The sequence below is a fragment of the Gigantopelta aegis genome, chromosome 7 (genome assembly GCF_016097555.1).
Source record: "Gigantopelta aegis isolate Gae_Host chromosome 7, Gae_host_genome, whole genome shotgun sequence".
NCBI lineage: Eukaryota > Metazoa > Mollusca > Gastropoda > Neomphalida > Peltospiridae > Gigantopelta > Gigantopelta aegis.
Genome location: NC_054705.1, coordinates 23,324,124 through 23,349,279, shown reverse-complemented (window position 1 = coordinate 23,349,279; position 25,156 = coordinate 23,324,124). Strand labels below are relative to the sequence as shown.

The 25,156-nt window shown below is 37.8% G+C and overlaps 1 protein-coding gene across 1 annotated transcript in view; it reads right to left on the bottom strand.

The window, feature by feature from the left end:
- The window catches only part of LOC121378126 (neural cell adhesion molecule L1-like), a 42,195-nt gene that overhangs the window by 14,792 nt on the left and 2,247 nt on the right, over nt 1–25,156 (bottom strand). Inside the window, exons 2-6 of the mRNA XM_041506225.1 lie at nt 17,077–17,194; nt 15,393–15,571; nt 12,462–12,650; nt 9,375–9,509; nt 6,714–6,810 (exon numbers count right to left, since the gene is read on the bottom strand). Of these exons, the coding sequence (XP_041362159.1) occupies nt 6,714–6,810; nt 9,375–9,509; nt 12,462–12,650; nt 15,393–15,571; nt 17,077–17,194 (718 nt within the window). The remainder of the gene's footprint in view (nt 1–6,713; nt 6,811–9,374; nt 9,510–12,461; nt 12,651–15,392; nt 15,572–17,076; nt 17,195–25,156) is intronic.

The window sequence follows — 25,156 nt, the reverse complement described above, 5'->3', positions numbered from 1 at the left end:
CTTAAAGGGACAGACTCTAGTTTTTAAACACTAAGGTATATTTTCCACTATTAGAGCCGTTTATGATCACTGAAATCAAGCATTACTTATATTTTATTGTTTAAATTATCCATTTCCGTACAACCGAAGTGTTTCTGGTCATCCTGGTGTTTCTGACACCACAAAATAAATTTTTCATATTTAAAAAAAATCCACACGTGCGTCTGAGAAGTATCGGTTATGGCGTTTTAGTCTATTTTTAAGGGTATTTCAACCACAGACTCTTGTTTCAGTCTGTTGTATCCAAATTTGTTACAGGTTTGTAAATTAACAAAACTTAGTGTCCATTTTTTACGGTTCGAAACAAGGGTCTAGGTGGAAAATATGCCATAGTGTTTTTAAAAAAAAAGGGGTTTGTCCCTTTAAATGAAATTGCATGTTGCGATAAAGAAGTGTTTTAAAAAAGTGTGATGTTATACAGACATATTGAATACTTAGTAATATGATAGGACAGACAGACAGACGAATTATAGTTGAATTTGGCTAATGTATTTCATACACCAAAAAACTAACTGAACACTAATTTGTCGTTTATATATACTCTGTCAAAAAAGAAACGCATAGGTGATAGGGAAAGAAGAAAAGTGTTTGATTTGACAAAATATCGGGTTTTTTTTGTACAATGTTGCTGAATGACCATATTTGTTAATGTTCCTGGAATGCACCCTAAAACAAATTTAACGCACGTTGTGGCACGATGCGCGACAATTGCAGGAAATCGGCGTGAAATGGTCAGATTTTGGCGAATGCACGTGAAACTTGGGGGAAAAGATTGGGGTAGTGATGGGTATTTAAAGCTGCAATGCTCGCAATGATGCCTCATTTTCATTTCGACATAGACGAGTTACAAGATGCCAAGACTAAGCCTGCCGAATCGAAACATTGCTATAGGCCACCTCCAGTTAGGTGAATCGCAGTCAGCAGTCGCACGCCACATGAACGTCCATCAGAGCACCATTTCACGTCTCTGGGACAGGTACCAGCAGTTTCAATCAGCTGAAGACCGGCCCAGAAGTGGAAGACCTCGCATAACAACTGCAGCACAAGATCGCTACATCCGGGTTCTGCACTTGCTTCACCGAACTGCCACAGCAACGAACACTGCTGGACGCATACCTGGTTTGAGAAGGGTGTCTGCACAAACCATTTGGAACCGACTTCGAGAAGCTGGTGTACGGGCTAGGAAACTGTATGGTGGCCCCGTCCTGCGAAGTCAACATCGGCATTTACGTGTTCGCTGGTGCACGAATGTACAGGGGTGGAACTTGGGAAACTGGCGGCGAGTATGGTTCAGCGACGAGTCACGTTTTCTTCTACAGCGAGGTGATGGACGACAAAGTGTTTACAGACGCCGCAATGAACGTTTTGCCAACAACTGCGTCGCCCAAGTTGACAGATTCGGTGAAGGGAGTGTCATGATGTGGGGAACCATCTCATACATCGGCAAAAATGAACTTGTGTTCGTACAAGGCAACCTGATAGCTGTACGCTACCGGGATGAAATACTTCGCCGTCACATGCTTCCCATTTTGTATCGACAGAGAGAACTCTTTCAGAAGGACAATGCCTGGCCGTATACGGCACGTGTAACAATGAATTTCCTACAGAATGAGAACATTAATGTGCTGCCATGACCATCAAGATCGCCAGATCTCAACCCATTGAACATCTATGGGACGAACTGGACAGACGTGAACGCCAGCGTGACCCGGAGCCTCAGACGCTTCCGCAACTGTTACATGCACTGCAGGAAGAATGGGCTAGGATTCCACGTGCCCGGATTCAGAGACTCATTCAGTCTATGCCAAGGAGATGTCGCGCAGTGATTGCTGCTGCTGGTGACCACACAAGGTACTGATTTCAGCGTCCTCGTGCGACGCTGTTTGGTGACGAAAACGCCTCTACTGCCGTCAGTCCATAGCAAGAACACTGTTACATACTCATGTCAAAGTGTACTGTGATACGATCATAAATAACGAAATTATGCCACTTTGTATTAAAGAGATAATTCCATGAATATTTCGCCTATGCGTTTCTTTTTTGACAGAGTATATGTACCGCCAATTTTACTGTTGAGATAAATGAACTTGAAGATGGCCACCGGTATTAATTCTGATCAATTAGTATACTTTAGAGGATCCAACTGAAACAAATCGAGAGATATATGCGAACATGTATATAAAGGAGAGAGAGAGAGAGAGAGAGAGAGAGAGAGAGAGAGAGAGAGAGAGAGAGAGAGAGAGAGAGAGAGAGAGAGAGACACACACACACACACACACACACACACACACAGACAGAGACAGGCAGATTGCGTGGCAGATATTGATTGTATGTGAATGAATGTACATAGTGTATGAGTATGCATGTACATGCGTGAACGTGTGTGTGTTTATTATGTGCTGTGACGGAACATGCTCTTATTTCTTTTCGCCTGTGGCGATATTAATTGTTTTAGAGGGTCGTGTTCAGTCCCAATATGCACTTAAGCCCAGGTGGGCACCTTGTTACGTAATACCTCTGCGCGACGGTCGTCGAGCTGTACTTTCCAATACACACCCGAACCAGATGCGCAGGCCATGTGGCCAGTAGTTACGTAATACCTCCGCTAGTTCGGTACGATCGGGGTATATTTGGCGAACTAGGCGACAGTAAGTCTAGGTTTGTAAGAAAAAAATACCGATTGGTTACTGTGGAAATATACACATCATAAGATTCGGTTCCGCGTGCTCTCCCCGGACCAGTCTGGGATTTTATAATAAATAGCTAGTGTTTTAGAGTTATCGGGGAGAAACATAGGAAGGCTTCCAGGGTGAACGTTAGTCCGTCCGGACTGGTAAATATTATTTCTGCTCTGTGTATAACCTTGATGTGATTGATGTGACTTTAAATATTTTAATACTGTATTATACCAATATTATTTAGACGGTGCTGCCGGTCATCTGACGCAGTAAACTGTAGGCTCACTGTCTAAATAATTATTAAAGCTTAGCCAGTCATCCTAGAGGACCTAGGTAAACTGTAGGTTAATGTCTTTATTGTGATAGGTACCAGTATTAATTCTGTGTTACAAGGTTACTGAATGAGTAGTTACGGGTTAATTAAAAATTAACCAGTTAGGAATAGTTGTAATTCCGTTATTAATTAAATTCCCCTGGCAGCGTTTCTCAATTATCACACGTGTGGGTGTTGTGTCACGGTGAAGTGATTAGCATATTGTGTAAACTAGACACCTAGATATTAACTAATTAAGTGATCAGTTCTGGGTTGTTATTATTTGTTGTTGTTAATTAACTACTGCGGCAGTACATTTGTCAGCGTAGGTTAATACCAGCTTCCAAAGTGTATTGCGTTTTTGTTGTGTTTTCTAGTGAACTAAACGTGCTATATTACATATACTTTATATAAGATCGTATCTCTGATCATACCTAGACGAGCCACACGCGGGTTGAACTGCCCGTTACAGAGAGATATAATAGATATACAGTTAGGAGAGATATTTGGATAATCGTGTTTCATTCAGTTACGGGTATTATAGGATCCCCGTGACATGTGCCTATTCATAATATGTACGTGTATGTTCGTGCGTACGTGTGTGCGTTTTTGTATTGAGTGTCTGTGTGTTTATAAATATGTACGTATGTTTATGTGTATGTTGCATGTGCTCGCGCGAGTGTGTATATTTTTTGTGAAACGATATGTATACATGTTTATGTGTATGTCATTTTATACGTGTATCTGATATGGTTATGTGACAGTGTATGTTTGTGTATGTGTTAATGCATTTTGCTATGTTTGTATCTTTGTGATTGTGTATGACAACATGTATGTGTGTGCATGTCTTTGGTGCGTATATCGATGTATCTGTATGTGTATGTGTGTTTATATATATTATGTGTATTATACATGTATGTGTATGTATGTATGCATGTGTGTGTGTGTGTGTGTGTATATATATATATATATATATATATATATATATATATATATATATATATATATATATATATATGTGTATGTATGTATGTATGTATGTGTGTGTGTGTGTGTGTGTGTGTGTATATATATATATATATATATATATTATATATATATATATAATATGTATGTATGTATATATGTATGTATGTATGCATGTGTGTGTGTGTGTGTATATATATATATATATATATATATATATATATATATATATATATATATATATATATGTGTGTGTGTGTGTGTGTGTGTGTGTGTGTGTGTGTGTGTGTATGTATGTGTGTGTGTGTGTATATATATATATGTGTGTGTGTGTGTGTGTAAATTTATATAAGTGTATATATGTATGTGTGATAATGTATAACAGTGAATGCCCTTTGTAAAATCTTCAGGAGCTAAAACAAAAGCTCTCCTGAGGCATTGCTCTCCTCAGAAATTAGCATACCTTAATTGTTAAAATTATACTATAATTATACTAACAATCTTTTTTTTTCCATTTTAGTCCTATTAACAAGTTTACCACTAATAATCATCAAACAAGTATTAATTTAATCACCGTAATTTTGAAGTTTTAACTGCTCATTAATAATTAATTACTAACCATTCTCACTGATTAACTTTACGACTATCAATATATAACCACCACTGTCAAACAGTTAATTATTAATCACTGTTCTTTTGAAGTTTTCACTGACGTCAGGCGTAAGTGTAAGCCTACGCGACAAATTCAGCAAACGCTAATTTCCGCCCCCTGACAACACGCGAACATTTTGAAAGTAAAACCTTAAAAATTAAATAATTAAATATAACAGGTAGTTACTAGTAAGTAAACAAGTAAATAAACATAGCAATATCGTTAAATATTTTGACATTGGTTACAATTAAAGGCATACTGTCACGGATTTAAGGACCTTATTTCTCTAAAAATGGATAATAACTAAAAATCACATTAATTGTTGGAAACCAAATCTAGCTATTGCATCACCTCAACTGAACCATGATGGAATGAAATCCATGTCAACCCTCTCGGCAATTTTAGTTTTTTAATTATGGACTATTGCCATAATTCAATTATTTTTTACAAAATGTCATTAATAAATGGAGAATGGTGTTTATGAAGATGGTTGAATAAAATACATTTAGGGACAAATCAAATTATTTTTGTTCAGGTAATACTTTGTTAGACCATTAAATAGGTCAGTGGTCTGTGACAATATGCCTTTAATTTGCGAGATTGCTACAAAAGCAGCACACCTCACCCGCTCGTTCTGCAAATTCGTAATACATCGGAACACCTCGGCTGATTACGAATAGAAATTGGCCGATGTGTTTCTAATGATCGGAATATTCCGATAGACAGTACGACTTCCGCTGAGAATGAGTGCGAGTGCGAATAATATTTACATGCTCATATACCACTAGAGTTTCGAGCATGTCAGTCCCGGGGCCTGTCTCTGGATAGCAAGTGACTTGCTCCGGGACAGAACAAAATCAAGGGGACAGTTTTGAAATTTACATCCAAAAATTAAATAGTGAGCCTTTAAAATTTTGATGCGCATCTCTAATTAATATAATTAATAAAAAACAAAATCTAGTTTAACGGGGGAAGCTTTTGGTTTCAGTTTCAATTTCTCAAAAATTTATATAAGTTAACAGTATGGCAATTATTTTTTAAAGTAACATCTGCAGAAAATAAATATGACAGAAGGGTTATTTTGCTGTATGTAAACAAATTTCAAATGTGAAAATGTTGGCAGATTATGTACTACCTGGTGTATATATTTTGCCATTGTTGAGGAGTTTTACCGACGGCACAAAAGTGCCATCGTTAATGCTCTCTACCTACGGCAATTTATATCTCAATGACGGAAAAAAATTGCCGTCGGTGCCGTCGTTAAGTTCAAGCCCTGTGTATATATGTGTATTATACATGTGTTTGTGTGTGTGTGTGTGTGTGTGTGAGAGAGAGAGAGAGAGAGAGAGAGAGAGAGAGAGAGAGAGAGAGAGAGAGAGAGAGAGAGAGAGAGAGAGAGAGAGAGAGAGAGTGTATGTGTGTTTATATATTTAAGTGTATATATGTTTATGTGTGATAATGTATAGTGTATATAATTATGTATGTGTGATAATGTATAGTGTATATATGTATGTGTGATAGTGTATATATGTATGTGTGATAATGTATAGTGTATATATGTATGTGTGATAATGTATAATGTATGTGTGATAATGTATAGCTTATATGATATGTGTGTGATGTTATGTTATTGTGTATAAAGTTATGTGTGATATGTATAGTGTTATAATGTATGTGTGTGATTGATTCTAGTGTATATATGTATGTGTGATATGTAGTGTGTATACTGTAATGTGTGATATGTTATAGTGTATAATGTATGTGTGATAATGTATAGTGTATATATGTATGTGTGATATGTATAGTGTATAATGTATGTGTGATATGTATAGTGTATAATGTATGTGTGATATGTATAGTGTATATATGTATGTGTGATATGTATAGTGTATATATGTATGTGTGATATGTATAGTGTATAATGTATGTGTGATATGTATAGTATATAATGTATGTGTGATATGTATAGTGTATATATATGTATGTGTGATAATGCATAGTGTATATATGTATGTGTGATATGGTATAGTGTATAATGTATGTGTGTTTGGGTAGGTGTACGTACTTGCCACCAAATATACACTCCAGAGTCGTCAATTCTCCTAACAACGTCACCACTCTGGTCGTGGATATTATCAGTTGCGGCGACGTTTCGGGTACCACTAGAAAATAACATCATCTACATCTTATAGAAGCAATTAATCCAATACGTTACAGATAATGAAATAAATATGAATTTAAAATACGTCGAAACTGGTAAATAAAAATAAAACACAAAGCCCAATCACAATCATGTACCTCCTCCTACAAAACAAACCAACAACCCCTACTCCGCGCCCCCCCCCCCCCCCCCCCCGAAAAAACCCACACACCCAAAACCAAACGAACAACCCCCTAACCCCTTAAAAAACAACACACAAAATAAACCCCGAAAACTTCCCCAGAAACCCCCCACAACAAAGCGTACGAAAAACAAGAGCCAGCAAACCCTTAAAAAACAAGACCCCCAGCAAACACGCGCGCACAAACACGCGCACACTAATAACGTGATATGGTTAAAAAAAGGAAATGGTTTATTTAACAACACACTCAACACATTAAATTTACGGTTATATGGCGTCGGGCATATGGTTAAGGACCACACGGATATTGAGGGAGGAAACCCGCTGTCGTCACTTCATAGGCTACTCTTTTCGATTAGCAGCAAGGAATCTTTAATATGCACTATCCCATAGACAGGATAGCACATACCACGGCCTTTGATATACCAGTCGTGGTGCACTGGCTGGAGCGAGAAATAGCGCAATGAGCCCACTGATGGGGATCGATCCCAAACCGACCACGTGATATGGTTGAGTGCCGCATCTTGACGCCTTTGTATCTGACCTTCATGAACGTTAACGACGCCATGGTTTCTGTGAGTCGATCTGATACGAACCAACAACGCCATGTCATGTCCAATGATTTTCCGTCGTACGAAATCGTTCCGGATGCGTTAAGGCCTTTTATGAAAAGAGTGTTTCCTGGAACGTGCCAAAGTCCGGCCTCGGCGGTGTAGTGGTTAAGCCATCGGACATAAGGCTGGTAGGTACAGGGTTCGCGGCCCGGTACCGGCTCCCACCCAGAACGAGCTTTAACGACTCAGTGGGTAGGTGTAAGACTACTACACCCACTTCTTTCTCACTAAGCACTAACAACTAACCCACTGTCATGGACAGACAGCCCAGATAGCTGAGGTGTGTGCCCAGGACAGCGTGCTTGAACCTTAATTAGATATAAGCACGAAAATACGTTACAATGAAATGAAAATGAACGTGCCAAAAAAACATTAGGTTGGGATAAGGCGGCTCAAAAGAAAATGAAATTTTTATTGGTCGAAAAAGAGGTCACGTAATAGCATAAGTTTTCACGAGGTACACACAAAGAACAATTTTAAAGGGACAGACCCTAGTTTTTAAACACTACAGCATATGTTTCACTATTAGAGCCGTTTATGATCACTGAACATAAACATTACTTATATTTTATTGTTTACATTATTCATTTCCGTAGAACTGGAGTGTTTCTGGTCATCCTGGTGTTTCTAATATCACAAAGTCATATTTTTCATATTTTTTTAAAAGCACGTGCGTCTGAGAAGTAGCCGTTATTGATTCGAGTTCTAGTCTATTTTTAAGGATATTTTCCGGTTTTAGTGTCACAGACTCTTGTTTCACTCTGTTATAACTTTATCCAAGTGTGCTACAGGTTTGTAGATTAAAGGGACATACCCTAGTTTCAGCCCATGAAAATGCACACTAAGATTAGTTAATCTACAAACCTGTAACACATTTGGATAAAGTTACAATTGAGTGAAACATGAGTTTGTGACTTTGAAATGGCGAAATGCCCTCTAAAACTCGACTAAAACTCTATTCCATAACTGTTACTTCTCAGACGCACGTGCGTTTTTAAAAATATGAGAAATGCATTTTGTGATATTAAAAACACCAGGATCACCAAAAACACTTCGAATGTACGGAAATGGATAATATAAACAATAAAATCTAAGTAAAGTATGATTTCATTTATCAAAAACTGCTCTAATAGTAAAAAATATGCCTTAGTGTTTAAAATCTAGGGTATGTCCCTTTAATTATAAATTTAGTGTCCATGGTTACGAGTTGAAACTTGGGTCTGCGTCTTTAAAGTTTCAGATCCTAGTTTTAACACATAAAAATGGACACTGAGTTTGGTTAATCTAAAACCTGTAAAACATCTGTATGAAACTACAATAAAGTGAAAATAGACTAAAGCTCGTCTCCATAACTGTTACTTCTCAAAGGTTCGTGTGTTTTTAGATTTATGGAAATATATTATGTAAAATGTATTTCAGGATCTCTTAAGATACCAGAATGACCAGAAATACTCGGATGTATGGAAATGGATAATCTAAACAATAAAATATAAATACATGTAGTGCCTGATTTCAGGTATAAAAAGAAACCCCCCCCCCCAAACCCCCCCCCCCCACAAACAAACCCTACAACAACAACCCCCCAACCCCCCACCCCCCCAAAAAAAAACACCCAACAACCCCGACAACCCCAAAACAAAACAAAACCCCCAAAACCCCAACAAACCTCCCCCCCCCCCAAAAAAAAAAAACCCAAACAAAACAAAAACGACAACAACAACAACAAAAACCCCGGATCTATTAGTGAAAAAAGAACAATTAAAAGAGTACCTGTTTTTTCTTTAACTGTCAGCTGGGTTTTACTCCCAAGATACACCACTTCGCTAAACTTACTGTAAACCGCGCATGCGTACTGTTTGTCGCTATGGCCGTCGGTTTGTTTCAGATATACAAAGTGAAGGTTACCTGTAAGTAAATATTACATGAAGTCTGAATATAACTGTAAAATTTCGAACTGAAAAAGAAACAATTTGAGATACATGTTCATCTGTTTGCAAATATATTACAATTATATCATAAAATCGCCTTAATAATAACAACTGACAATCAATAATATAATACGTAAGGACATTTAAAAGTATCGTTCTTATCGCTTCTCGTTTGGTCTGCACTGCCGACAACCATCTTAGTATTTACCCGATGCTGCGTAACGCAAGCCTCTTTGCACTCGACGTGCACTGTCATCCATGCGATGAAACCTGGACCTATAGCACCTGCATAATGCACCTGTCATTGTCGACTAGAAATACTTCACCTGTCATTGTCGACTAGAAATACTTCTTAACCACTACGATTCCATATCTATAATATCATACGCCAAACCGTTGTAACAGTTTTCCATCATTCTGACCTCTTCTCTGCTGATCTGTACTGTCGACAGCCTTCTTTGTACTTACACGATGCCGCATTTTGTAAAGATCTTTTTTTTACCTTCAGGTACAGTTAACTACCGCACAGTGTGCACATCGTGTTAAATATTGCGTCCAAAGATGAATTCCTTTAATACAACTGTAATGTCGGTCGACATATTTCTTACTTAATATAGAAGTGGCTATATAAACGAACGCCGTGTATATAGCATCGACTAACTAGGGCTGGCTATGAACACGGCGGTCATGTTATGTTGTGGGAAAGTCCAATGTACGGTCACCAAACCTCATCTAAACTTTCCCTGTTTAGCACGGGTTACATCTCGTTCAATATATTTTTCTGTACAAAATGTCAATGTTAATACGAGAGCAAACTTTTTTTTCCATAATATTATTATTTGTGTTCATACGTACGGGATTATTGAGAGATCAAATCCAGTTTTGACTACTTACAAATATTAGGACTGTCAGAAACACATGGGATATACAGACACTGATATTCTAAACAAGAATCTCTATTTAGTATGATATTTTAAAGGGCGTGTTCTCAGTGGCCTTCCATTGTAAGATGTGTACGACTAACAAAACCGTTTTGATGACTAAATTACATATTATGTACACTTTATTATTTAGAATTGTCAGTATCTCTATATACAATGTGTTTGTTGTCGTAATGTTTATAGCAGCCCAAACCAGATTGTACCTTCCAATAACTTCATTCGTACCAAAAAATATAGACATGTATATGTATAATACGAAGTAAAAAATGACTGCTAAAAACATTAGTACATGACCGCAAATTAAATTAAATACACTGAACATACAGATACTGGTATTTTAAACAAGAACTAGATAATATTACATGAGTAGCCGTTAGATACCATTTATCTTATAACGAGTTGTTTTAAAATGTATCTAACGAGCGAAAGCGAGTTTGATACGTTTTTAAACAACGAGTTGTAAGAAAAATGGTATCTAACGGACACGAATGTATTATTCTATTTCTTTCATATCAAAAAAACAGATTTTAAGGAAATTTTAACATCTTTTTCGACTAAAAGTTATTTACAGCCTTTGCACTTGTAGCTAACTTACGCGTCACAGACAAATGATTGTCACGTTACCTATACGTCACAGTGTAATCGATTTTGATCGTGCTGTTTTTTTCATCCGATGCATGGCATTGGTGACCTGGTCATCACCTAGGAGCAGCTAGTCGTTTGTCTAGAAATTGTTAACACACGTACATGTGTAAACAAGTATGTGCTATCAAAAATAACGAATGGCAGTTCTCTTCAAAAGAGTTCACTGGCCTCGGTGGTGTCATGGGACATAAGGCTGGTAGATACTGGGTTCGCAGCCCGTTACCGGCTCCCGCCCAGAGCGAGTTTTAACGACTCAATAGACAGGTGTAAGAACACACCACTCTCTTCTTTCTCACTAACCACCAACCACTAAAAACTAACCCACTGTCCTGGACAGACAGCCCAGATAGCTGTGAGGTGTGTACCCAGGACAGCGTGCTTGAATCTTAATTGGATATAAGCACGAAAATAAGTTGAAATGAAATAAAATGAAATGAAGCTGACCGTTAAATGTACTTATAAATATACAGTAACCAGACCCTCTAAAAACCGGAATTCCCCCCAAACCGGACGTTTTTTTACGGTCCTTTTTAAAATATCATTCCTGAAATTAACCTCTCTAAAACTGATACCTCTTAAAACCGGACATTTTACTTGGTCTCGAAGGTGTCCGGTTTAGAGGGGTTTCACTGTAACTATAACTCTTTCATAAATTATTTCATTTAAGTTCACGTTTAACTAAGTTTAGCTCTGTGTTTCAGGTTCAGTTTGTCATTAAACTTGTTGGTTTTGCACAGATCCATGTTTGAAGGCTAATTACTAAGTATTTAGAATAGGAAGTAAATTCTTAAGCTTGATGATAGGCAAGGAGTTATTTTTTAAAATGACAATTGTTTTCACCAGCAGTGCAAACGGTTTAGCTGTAATGATGCTTGGTATTCATACACCGCGTTTTTCCCTGCGTCAAAAGTGGGGCGCGATCAATTTGGATAATTTTTAAACAAGCTGATGTTGTAAAAAAATAAATAAAGATCTAAACCTTTAAATATATCTGTGATGTCCGCCAACTCCCGCTTTGGAGTGGTTTGAATGGGTGTGAACATTGTCAAATTTGGGCACATTAAGTTAAAAATAACACAAACATTTTAACGAAAAATATGTAAAATTAGTCCTCTTTACATACTCTTTTTGTAATTTCCTTGAGACTAAAAATACTTGTATCATTCTTTATTGTTAAACCATATGTGGGCATTTAGGATGTCAGGGGCTGGCATGCATAAATCTCAGATGAAGATTCATAAATATATGTGATCTTCTACTATAGATTAATGGCAATCAGGAGCTAAAGTGAACAATGTACCGTCAAAAAAGCCTGGGTAGGCCGAGACAATAATATAATTTACCTTTGGTATCGATTGCAATTCGCTCGTCCTCGTAAACCTGTGACGTGCGACCTGTTTTGGTGTCTATCGAGTACCACTGGAAAGTCCCTGGCGGTGACTGTTCTGGTGGGTTGAAACAAGGCAGGGTAAAACTTTCTCCTTCTCTGCCCGTAGCTTTAACCGACGACGTGTCATTGAACGAGACCATTCCTTAAAATGCAATTCAAGGTGCGAAAGGTTAAATTTGTTTTGTTGGATGACCTCACCAGATTTATTAAAATGCAATGCAAGGTGTGAAAGGTTAAATTTGTCTTGTTGGATGACCTCACCAGATTTATTATCATCGGCTATTGAATGTCAAACATTTGGTAATTCTGACATAGTCTTAGAGAAAGCCCGCAATATGTTTTCATTAGCAGCAAGGGATCTCTTATAAAGTTTGTTTTGTTTAACGACACTACTAGACCACATCGATTTATTAATCATCTGCTATTGGATTTCAAACATTTGGTCATTTTGACATACAGTCTCACAGAGGAAAGCCGCTAAATTTTTTCCACTAGTAGTAAGGGATCTTTTTATGCACCATCCCACAGACAGGGTAGTACATACCACGGCCTTTGATATACCAGTCATGGTGCACTGGATGGAACGATAATGGGCCAATGGGCCACCGATGTGGATCGATCCCAGACTGACCGCGCATCAGGCGAACGCTTTACCACTGAGCTGCGTCCCGCCCCCACAATGATTAATGAATCATCGACTATTGGATGTCAAACATTTGGTAATTCTGACATATAATATTTATATTCTTAGAGAAATCCTGCTACATGTTTTTATTAGCAGCAACCGGCCTCGGTGGCGTCGTGGTTAGGCCATCGGTCTACAGGCTGGTAGGTACTGGGTTCGGATCCCAGTCGAGGCATGGGATTTTTAATCCAGATACCGACTCCAAACCCTGAGTGAGTGCTCCGCAAGGCTCAATGGGTAGGTGTAAACCACTTGCACCGACCAGTGATCCATAACTGGTTCAACAAAGGCCATGGCTTGTGCTATCCTGCCTGTGGGAAGCGCAAATAAAAGATCCCTTGCTGCTAATCGGAAAGAGTAGCCCATGTAGTGGCGACAGCGGGTTTCCTCTCAAAATCTGTGTGATCCTTAACCATATGTCTGACGCCATATAACCGTAAATAAAATGTATTGAGTGCGTCGTTAAATAAAACATTTCTTTCTTTCTTTCTTTTTATTAGCAGCAAGGGGTCTTTTATGTGCCCTTTCCCGCGGGCAGGGCTGCACATGCCACGGTCTTTGTTATAGCAGCCGTGAGGTACTGGTTAAGACGGGGAGAATCCAATCAGAGAATGGGTCCATCGAGGAGGTTCGAACCTACGACCAAGCACCCCAGGCGAGCGTTCTACCCACTGAGCTATAGTACGTCCCATAATTCTATAAAATTGTTTTCTGTAAATAATTTCAGTTTGGTTTGACGTAAGACCAAAACTAAAAGTGTTTTGTAAATTACAAAAAATTACTATCTGTGTGTGCAATTTACAAATCAATCGGCTCAGAAATAAGTAACTTGTAGTAAATTTCATGGTAGGAAAAAATGCGTTCTCTGTGGGAAGGACTATAGATCCAAAGGTAACCAAAATAATTTCCAGTACTCCCTGTAAACATACCTGATTTAAAAATTCCACAAATTGAAAGAACCCTGATATCAGTCCGAAATTAAAAGTGGCAAACAATTTCAGTTTATTTCCAGAACCAGTAACGTTTTCTAATCCCAAATTTAAAATGATGGTGAGCACATTTATACTGTCGTAAAATCTTGTTTAAAAATTACATACAATTTAATAACAAAAATCGTGCGATTCCAATAAGGTATTCGATTATTTTCCTATCATGATCCAGATCATTTATACTGTCGTAAACTTTTCTTAAAAGATTACTTACAATTTAATGACACAAATCGTGCGATTCCAATATTATAATCGATTATTTTCCTTTCGTGGGCCAGACTATGATTACAGGGTCTAGTGGTATAGAAGCAGCGTTCTAACAACCAAAGGTGTACAACGCCAAAGGCCACGGTGTCGAATCCCCGTTTAAGACTTATCACGAGGATGATGAAAATTAATAATATATTTATATCAATGCAATGTAAATTCAATTCTGAATGAATCTAATAATTTCGTATGTGAAAGCCCTCTGCAACAGAGTTTACTTGTGCTGGGGTGAACGTTTAAAAACGTCGAATAATCCCCACATTCCCCCCCCCCCCCCCTCATCCCCCAAACTCGTTACAACAGTTCAATAAACTATTTGTTATGGATGTTGTATTAAAAAACAAAAATGTTTCTAGACAGGGCCATTGGTCCCCGTCCTTAGATTCGCCCTTCAATTTAATTTAGAGTAGATACCGGGATGCCAGCTTAGCACCTACCAGCTTTAAAGCAAATGGTTTAATCTTGGTTTGAGGCCGGTGTTTCGCTATTCTTAAGGCGACTCGCTCGATGCGCGGTCGTTCTGGGATCGAACCCCGTTGGTGGGCCCATTGGGCTATTTCTCGTTCCAGTGCACCGCGACTGGTATATCAAAGGCCGTGGTATGTACTACCCTGTCTGTGGGATGGTGCATATAAAATATCCCTTGCTGCTAATCGAAAAGTGGCGACAGCGGGTTTTCACTCTCATTATCTGTGTAGTCCTTAACCATATGTTTGACGCCATATAACCGTAAATAAAATGTGTTGAGTGCGTCGTTAAATAAAACATTTCTTTCTTTCTTAAGGCTACGTCACACGATACGAGTGTTTAGTACGAGAATAGCCACGCGAATAGCCGATTGACAACACAAACCTTATGATTTCGTTGGTTGCTATGCAATCGGTTATATATTCCCATGGCTATTCTCGTACGAGACACTCGCATCGTGTGATGTTGCCCTTACTGGCAGCTATAAGCCTGATAACGTGGGAGAGCGACGTGCCCCACAGGTTCTGTGCCCAGCACTGGTAGTCCCCATCCTCGCGGGACGAGAAGCTCACGATCGTCAAATCCCCGGTCAGTTCGTCCACCTGCGTGATGTTATCGCCCTTCAGCGTCACTCCATTCCGCTTCCATGTGTACCTTTAAAAATAAAACACTTCTGTTTTTATATCCATCTATCCATCCATCTGTCTGTCCCTTCTCTCTCTCTCTCTCTCTCTCTCTCTCTCTCTCTCTCTCTCTCTCTCTCTCTCTCTCTCTCTCTCTCTCTCTCTCTCTCTTGAATTCATGATCTTGTAATTCATTCTCTGGGTTCAAGTGGTGCTTTACCTCCGTCTTACTCTCTCTCTCTCTCTCTCTCTCTCTCTCTCTCTCTCTCTCTCTCTCTCTCTCTCTCTCTCTCTCTCTCTCTCTCTCTCTCGCTCTCGCTCGCTTTCTAGCTATTTAAAAAGTATTATATATAGTTTCTCCGCAACATTTGGGATATCTCAGCTGATTAGCTCATTACAAATGGTTGGTAACGAGCTGTGTGTAACGCAGACCTCTAGTTCAGAAGTATGAAATGAGTCTTATCTCCCTTCATACATCTTTGGCACGAATATCCGTAATTGGCCGATATGTTCCGAATGGGAAATCTAAGTTATGAATATTCCTTTCGAAACATCTCCACTAAAGACGTATCTCTCGGTATTTAATATATGACGTTTTGTAGTAATGGTGACGATTGTTTTTCTTTTAGGGGTTTGCTTGCATCGCAAATCAAATGTCCAAAGGATTTAAAGTTAGAAGTATTTATATTTTATTATTTGGAAAAATCATTGTCGTATACCTGAACTGTCCTGAATTGGTTCTGGTTATTCCGGTTTTTATAATGAGCTGAAATGCATTTTTCGTAATTCTAAAAATACACGTTCATCTGAGAGGTAATGGTTTTCGATACAAGCTCTAGTTATTTTTAGACGGTGTGTCCCTCATTTAAAGGGACAGACCCTTGTTTCAACCCGTGAAAATTAACACTAAGTTTAGTTAATCTACAAACCTGAAACACATTTGGATAAAGTTACAATAGCGTAAAACATGAGTCTCTGACTTTAAAATGGTGAAATACCCTCTGAAAACGGACTAAACGTGCGTTTTTAAAAATATGAGAAATGCATTTTGTGATATTAAAAACACCAGGATGACCAAAAACACTTCGAATGTACGAAAATGGATAATTTAATCAATAAAATCTAAATAATGTCTGATTTCAGTTTTCATCAAAAATGGCTCTAATAGTAAAAAATATGCTTTAGTGTTTAAAAACTAGGGTATGTCTCTTTAAACAACACATACTTTAGCTTATCTGTGATAACCGTATCCAGATATGTTGCATGTTTGTAGATTAACTAAACTTAGTCTTCATTTGTTTGTTTATTGTTGTTATTATAGTTGTTGTTGTGTTTTAGGATCGATCGATACCAATATTAAAGCCTGGTTTCCATAAAATATATTAATCAAGCGAATCGTCGCAGACGGTCTTGGTCTGTGTTCGTCAGTGATGTCTCACAGAGTGTATGGAAACCAGGCTTAATACGACTGTCGCCGACCTCTGCATCCGTGGGCGGGCGACATCGGCCGAGGAGTTCCGAGTGATGAAAACTCACCTGGGACTGGGAATTCCGACGTGATCCGAGCACTTCAACACGGTATTCTCCGACGCGAATGGTATCACATAGCGAATCTGACCGAACCGTGGTTTACTGATACTCGGCGGGTGTCTCACTTCAAATACATTAATGATTGGATATATTTTAATTAATTAATTAATTAATTAAAATAAATAAATATAGAAATAAATACATAAATACATATACATATACATATACATATACATATACATATACATATACATACATACATACACACACACACATACTTACATACATACATACATACATACATACATACATACATACATACATACATACATACATACAATATATATATATATATATATATATATATATATATATATATATATATAGACACACGCGCGCACACACACACACGCACACACACAGACAAATAAATATTATTTAAATTAAATTAAATAAAATAAATAAACAAACACACAAATGTATAAATGAATAAATGAAAACAAATATTTAAATAGAATAGAACTGAATGTAATATAATATAACAGAACATAACAGAACAGATCAACAGAATAGAAAAGAAAATGTTGAGTATTAATATCACTTAGGTTTGTTTATTTTTTGCCATTTGAATTACGAACAAATCCGATATTGTTATAGAGGAGGTGCTATCTAGTCCAGTGATAGAACGCTCGCCTGCAGTTCCATGGGTGATGGCATCGATCGCCTACAGCGGACCTTTTCTATCCTAACCAGTGACGATGACTGGTACGACAAAAGCCGTATTATATGCTTTGTTCTCTATGAGAAAGTACATAAAATATCCCTTGTTGCTTTTTTGGCAGCAGACGTTTTCCTTGCTCATTCTCCAAACCATGTGTCAAAATATGTCAGATTCTGAATAGCCGCAGTTTAAAATAAATGCCGAGGTGTCGTTAAACAAATTTATTATATAATATTTAGTGTAATATCTTAAAATATCAGTGAAATAAAAGTGTTATCAGTCACTCAGTGACGATAATACATTTTAGAGTGAAAATTCACTAGTTCACTCTAAAATGTGTTATCGTCACTGCAGAAAGTGTTATCTTAGCTGTAAGAAAGCCGGAACTATTCTGATGCTGGCATTTTAAACATAAAGGTAAATTGCCAAAAAGTTATATAATAAATATAAAATTTCATGTTTTTTTGTTTGTTTGTCAAATATGATTTATATCTCATCGAGTGAAGTCTGAAAACTCGATGAGATATAAAACATATTTGACAAAAACCATAAAATATCCTCTATATCTCGTTTCTTGTTATAGATTTCTAAATAGAAAAAGGTGTGTTTATTTAATGTGAGTGGGGGTAGGTGGGGGAGGGGGTGTAATAGTGGGGGTTTTTTTTAATGTGTAACTTTTATATTATTATTTATACTTTTACATTTCTGTTATTTTAATTTGACTGAACGACAAAACCGTTATTCGTAAGCAAAACCGTATTTCTGCACATTTGCCGAGTAGAATGGGCATTTGGCAAACTAGTGCATCATTTCATTAATCTTGATCTAGTACTTCGTTTATAGGAGGACAGCCACTCTTCACGGGATCCTTTTCTGAATAAAAGTGCTTGAACCGTAACTGGATCTAATCACGAAAATAAGTTGAGAACTGGACAATTCATCCTTTTGACCGTCACAAAGAGGACTGCCACTATCCACGAGATCCTTTACTGAACAATTCATCCTTTTGACCGTCACAAAGAAGACAGTCACTCCCCACGAGATCCTTTATTGAACAATTCATCCTTTTGACCATCACAAAGAGAACTGCCACTATCCACGAGATCCTTTACTGAACAATTCATCCCTTTGACCGTTACAAAGAGGACAGTCACTCCCCGCGAGATCCTTTATTGAACAATTCATCCTTTTGACCGTCACAAAGAGGACTGCCGCTATCCACGAGATCCTTTACTGGACAACTCATCCTTTTGACCATCACAAAGAGAACTGCCACTATCCACGAGATCCTTTACTGAACAATTCATCCTTTTGACCGTTACAAAGAGGATTGCCACTCCCAGTACTAGTTACTAAACCAAAAATATCGTAGGACAGAGCTCATTGAAATATATAAATAGAGCTGTGATGTCATGCACTCATGAGTCACTGTCACAACTAACAATACCAGGTGTTCGCGTACGCAGTCCAGCGGTAAAGTGCTCGCATGATGTGTGGTCAGTCTAGGATCGATTCCCGTCGGTTCCCTCCAGTGCACCACGACTGGTGTGTATCAAAGGCCGTGACATGTGCTATCCTATTTATGGGACGGTGCATATAAAATATCCCTTTCTACTAATGGAAAAATGTAGCGGGTTTCCTCTCTAAGAATATATTAGAATCACCAAATGTTTGACATCCAATAGCCGATGATTAATAAATCAATGTGCTCTAGTGGTGTCGTTAAACAAAACAAACTTTAAGTTTGACTTTGATACAGCAGAACTTTAAAAAAAAATTGTCTTTGTAGTTCATAATATTTATTTAATTTTCGAACTTACATGCAATTAAGGTTCAAGCACGCTTTGGGTGTCCAGAATATAGGCTAGTGGTTAGTGATAAATATTTAATACGTCGGAAAAGTAATCTTAACCTGACTCATTGAACGTGGCAGATGTCGCGAAAACAGAATCTGAAAAAAGTGCCATTTTAGAAACCAATTTCACAAAACTATCGTACGTTTACGTTTGCAACTAATTATTATACCTGACATGTATGCGTTTACATGTGTTTGGCATCTGTTTCCTGCAGACAATTGACAGAAGACTAAGCGTTGTAACGACGAAACACAATTAAATATTTATACTTCAAACTAGATTAGTTGTATTGTTAGCAGTATCACGAATTATGGTATAGTCGTAGATTTACGTTAAAGGGACATACGCTAGTGTTTAAATACTAAGGCATATTTTTCACTATTAGAGCCGTTTATGATCACTGAAATAAAAAATTACTTATATTTTTTTTTATTTAGATTATCCATTTCCGTATATCCAAAGTGTTTCTAGTCATCCTGCTGTTTCTAATACCACAAAATGCAGTTTTCATATTTTTTAAAAACGCACGTGCGTCTGAGAAATAACAGTTACGGAGTCGAGTTTTAGTCTATTTTTAACGACATTTCACCGTTTCAACGTCACAGACTCTTGTTTCACTCTCTTGTAACGTTATGCAAATGTGTTACAGGTTTGTAACTTAACCAAAATTGGTGTTCATTTTTACGGGTTGAAACTAGGGGCTGCGCCGTTAACATGTAAAATTACGTTTACGATGTTTTGTAAAATTGGTCCCAGAATATCTTATGTGATGCCAGTCCAATAAAGTTAGGCCACATACAGTTCTGAACTTTAAGTGGATACCAAAACGAAAATTAATGACCATGAAAATAATGAAAGAAATGAAAAAAAAATGTTTTATTTAACGACGCACTCAACACATTTTATTTACGGTTATATGGCGTCAGACATATGGTTAAGGACCACTCAGTTTTGGAGAGGAAACCCGCTGTCGCCACTACATGGGCTACTCTTTCCGATTAGCAGCAAGGGATCTTTTATTTGCGCTTCCCACAGGCAAGATAGCACAAACCATGGCCTTTGTTGAACCAGTTATGGATCACTGGTCGGTGCAAGTGGTTTACACCTACCCATTGAGCCTTGCGGAGCACTCACTCAGGGTTTGGAGTCGGTATCTGGATTAAAAATCCCATGCCTCGACTGGGATCCGAACCCAGTACCTACCAGCCTGTAGACCGATGGCTGAAACTAATGAACGCTACAAATGACAAATTAGTTTAGTTTCAGTTATGCGCTTACAATGTATTTATTTGTTTACGACATCGCCGACGTGAGCAGCAATAACGCTGTACAAACAGTCGAGCACTAATCTACGTCATCGTACGTGACAACAGCAGGAACCGCAATTAATCATTTCAACATCAGTCAATATTTGTCACGGCCATTAGTGAAATTATACCAATTTCCGATTGTCGTTTAGCGGCAGTTTATAAGATTATTACGATAAAGCACACTTGTCGATAATATGTTCGTTCCGAATAAAAATGGCCATAAGAGGCAGTGCGGGTTTGCGGCGTCAGTTGGCATTGCTGTGTTGTCGGTGTCACCATTTGCTTTAAGTACAGATTTAAAAAAAAATTTTTTTATTTATCTATCTATCTATCTATCTATCTATATATATATAAAGATTCAAGCATAACGGTCTTGAGTCATCCACTGAGTGAGTTCCTCTTAAAAATCTGCCGGTTAATCTAACTTTACATGTCGTATCATCGTCATGCATTATGAAGTTCCTTTTCTTTAAAGATGTTGGCCATGTGGTTTGAATTTGATGACGCACCCCTGGTTCCCACTTTGAAAACAGGCATTGTTTTCTGTTGTTTAGTCATTCAGCCGCGAGGAAGAATCATTTGTCATCACGCCTCACTGTTTGGTGAAGATAAATGTTCAAAGCAGAATTCTTGAGGGGAAAAAAACCCTCACGAAATTTTAAAGCCACATTGTTGCAGACACGCAGTAATCGGGGAAATGGGAAATGGACTGTGCGCTACCCCCCCCCCACCCACCCCCATATCGTCAGGATTGTTGCAAAATGTCCACACACACACCCACCCCCACACCCACACCCACACATACGCACGCACACAGACACATACAAACACACACACACACACACACGCAAACACACGCACACACACACACATGCGCGCACACACACACACATACAGACACACACGCACACACAACCAGACATATGCACACACACACACACACACACACACACACACGAAATGTTAAAGGGACATTCCTGAGTTTGCTGCAATTTTTAAGATGTTATCGACTAACAGAGACTTTTTAACGATTGTAATTACATATAAAATATATTTTTCTACATAATATATTAGTGACTGTATATTAAACGTGTTTGTGATCGTTCTAATATTTGTACTAGGTTAAATTTCATTTTATTTCCTAAAATAAAAAAATTCGTACGTACCAAATTATTTGAAAACAGAATCCAGTTTGGGCTTCTTACAAATATTAAGACGACCAGAAACACATTAAATATACAGACACTGATATTCTAAACAAGAAAATATATTTAATATGTAAGTTTAATCGTAGAAATATTTTATTACTCGGAAACATCTTACAATGCAGCAAACTCGGGAATATCCCTTTAAAGCTTTTTTTGCAGACTCGCAGTAAAAGGGGAAATGGGAAATAGACTGCGCTACCCTCACCCATCTCGTCAGGATTGTTGCAAAATTTTCACACACACACAAACACACACACACACACACACACACACACACACACACACACCCACACCCACACGCACATGCACACACACACACACACACACACACACACACACACACACACACACACATACAAACACACAGACAGATACATTGAACAACAATAAATACAAATATTTAGTGTTATTGAATTTATTTAAAATTATTTAGTTTAAGTCCCATTATATTTTTCTATTAAAATTATTGTCTTGTGAAAACTTTACACCCATTATAGCTATCTATTTACTGAATTAATTTTTGTTCATAATTTGCTCATTGTTTTTGTTTTGTTTGTTTTGTTTGTTTGTTTTGTTAGTTTTTGTTTTGTTTTGTTTTGTTTTGGTTTGGTTTTGTTTTTTGTTTTGCTTTGCTTTGCTTTGCTCTGTTTTGTTTTGTTTTGTTTTTTTTTTTTTGTTTTGTTTTGTTTTGTTTTGTGTTTTGTTTTGTTTTGTTTTGTTTTGTTTTTTTGTGTTTTGTTTTGTTCTGTTTTGTTTTGTGTTTTGTTTTGTTCTGTTTTGTATGTTGAGTTTTTAAAAAATGTTTTTTTAATTATTATTATTTTATTGTTTTTATTATTTATTTATTTATAAATAGTTTTGTTATTTCTAGTTTATTTGTTTCACTTCTTGCGTGCCCTTTACTACAATACTGTACATCGCCATATGCAAATGAAGTTTCCTGCTCATAACGTCCCGCAATTGTCTTTGTTGTTAGCTAAATAGGAAAGGATATACCGCTAATGAAAAATGTGGAGCGGCTTCCTCGGAAAAGTACATATCGCAATGACCAAATGTTTGACATCCATTATGTTTAACCGATGATTAATCAATCAACGTGCACTAGTGGCGTCGTTAAATGAGCCAAACTTTAACAAAGGATACTAAATTGCGGAAAGTATCTTAGAAGGAACACGCATACTTAGTCATCTTGAGTGTTGTGTAATCCAAGGATGACAGATCTGCATCCGGGTCTCAATCACCGATAACCAGTTGCCACGGTGACGTCCACTGTGACATTATTTGATATTGATGGTGCGATGCGATTAGTGTTCCGTCCGTTTATCAAAGCTATAAGCACGCTGTGCTGGACACGTGCTCTATAGTTTAACTAGTATGAGAGAAGACAGAATATATCGTTATGGTAAGGGAGGGGAACTGTATTAACGTGCCCAATATCCTTACGGTTCAGGCACGCCCACCATGGATTTGGGTTATGACTTCGCCAGGCCGCGATTCCATGGCGGGAAGGTGGGGGGGGGGGGGGGGGGGGGGGGGGGGGGGGGGGGGGGGGGGGGGGGGGGGGGGGGGGGGGGGGGTGGGGTGGGGCGGGGGGTAGTAGGATGATGGGGACAATTACAAAATTTAGACGGTAAGACCGGGTTCTAATAAACCTAATAAAGGGAGGGGTAATTTTACAATTAATATATATCACTAAATATATATATATATACATAAATTAACAGCGCACCATGAAAAGAGATTTAGTCCAGAATATGTTGCGTTATATATTATTTTATTTGGTGCTAATATCGTTATGTTATATCAGTGGCGTCCACGGATTTTATATCTGGTGGGGGCATCATATATTGGGTGGGGTGGGGGGGGGGGGGGGGGACTACACTGTCATGACCCCAACATCATTGCTGGAAAAGTAGTCTGTATGTTTACTAGTATAAGCGGAGATACGCTGTGATTAGCAGCAGGTGATATGTACTAAGACAAAAGATTTTAGTAAATTGATAAATGTGCTTAAATAAACGAAAACTCGTGACTTTCACAGTGAAACAAGACACTGGAATTGATTGATGTATTATTTGTCAGTATACGTAACAGGAGCTTGTCAATACAAAATGCGTACTGTGACGTCATTGACTAGCTCACTTTTAAAGGGACATACCCTGGTTTTTAAATACTAAGACATATGTTTTACTATTAGAGCCGTTTCTAATAACTGAAATCATACTTTACTTACATTTCGTTGTTTAGATTATCCATTTCCGTATATTCGAAGTCTTTTTGGTCATTCTTGTGTTTTTAATATCACAAAATGCATTTCTCATATTTTTAAAAACGCACGTGCGTCTGAGAGGTAATAGTTATGGAGTCAAGTTTCAATTTAGTTTTAGAGGGTATTTCACCATTTCAAAATCACAGACTTATGTTTCACTCAGTTGTAACTGTAACCAAATGTGTTACAAGTTTGTAGATTAACTAAACTTAGTGTTAATTTTCCATGGGCTGAAACTAGGATCTGTCCCTTTAACTAAACTTAGTGTTAATTTTCCATGGGCTGAAACTAGGGTCTGTCCCTTTGAACTACAAGAAAGGATATATTTTATTTTACGACGCACTCGATATATTTTATATTTACGGTTATATGGCGTCGGACATATGGTTAGGGACCACACAGATATCAATAAAGGAAACCCGCTATCGCCACTTCATGGGCTACTCTTTTTCCTATAGCAGCAAGGGTTTAAAGTAATTGCAGTAGTTACAAATAAGACGGGTTTTTTTTACTTGGTATATTTTATAACACTAGCGTAGACAGGACTTTATATTGGGAGAAAGGGGTGGGGTGGGATTGCAACAGACATTATGGTGTGCACCCACACCCCACACATGGCCCCAACGCCCCGCACCACCACCTTCCAAGTTATATGTAACGTCCCAAAGACAGAACAGCACAGAACAAGATATAATGGCCGGTATTTCCGTGCTTAAGTTCGT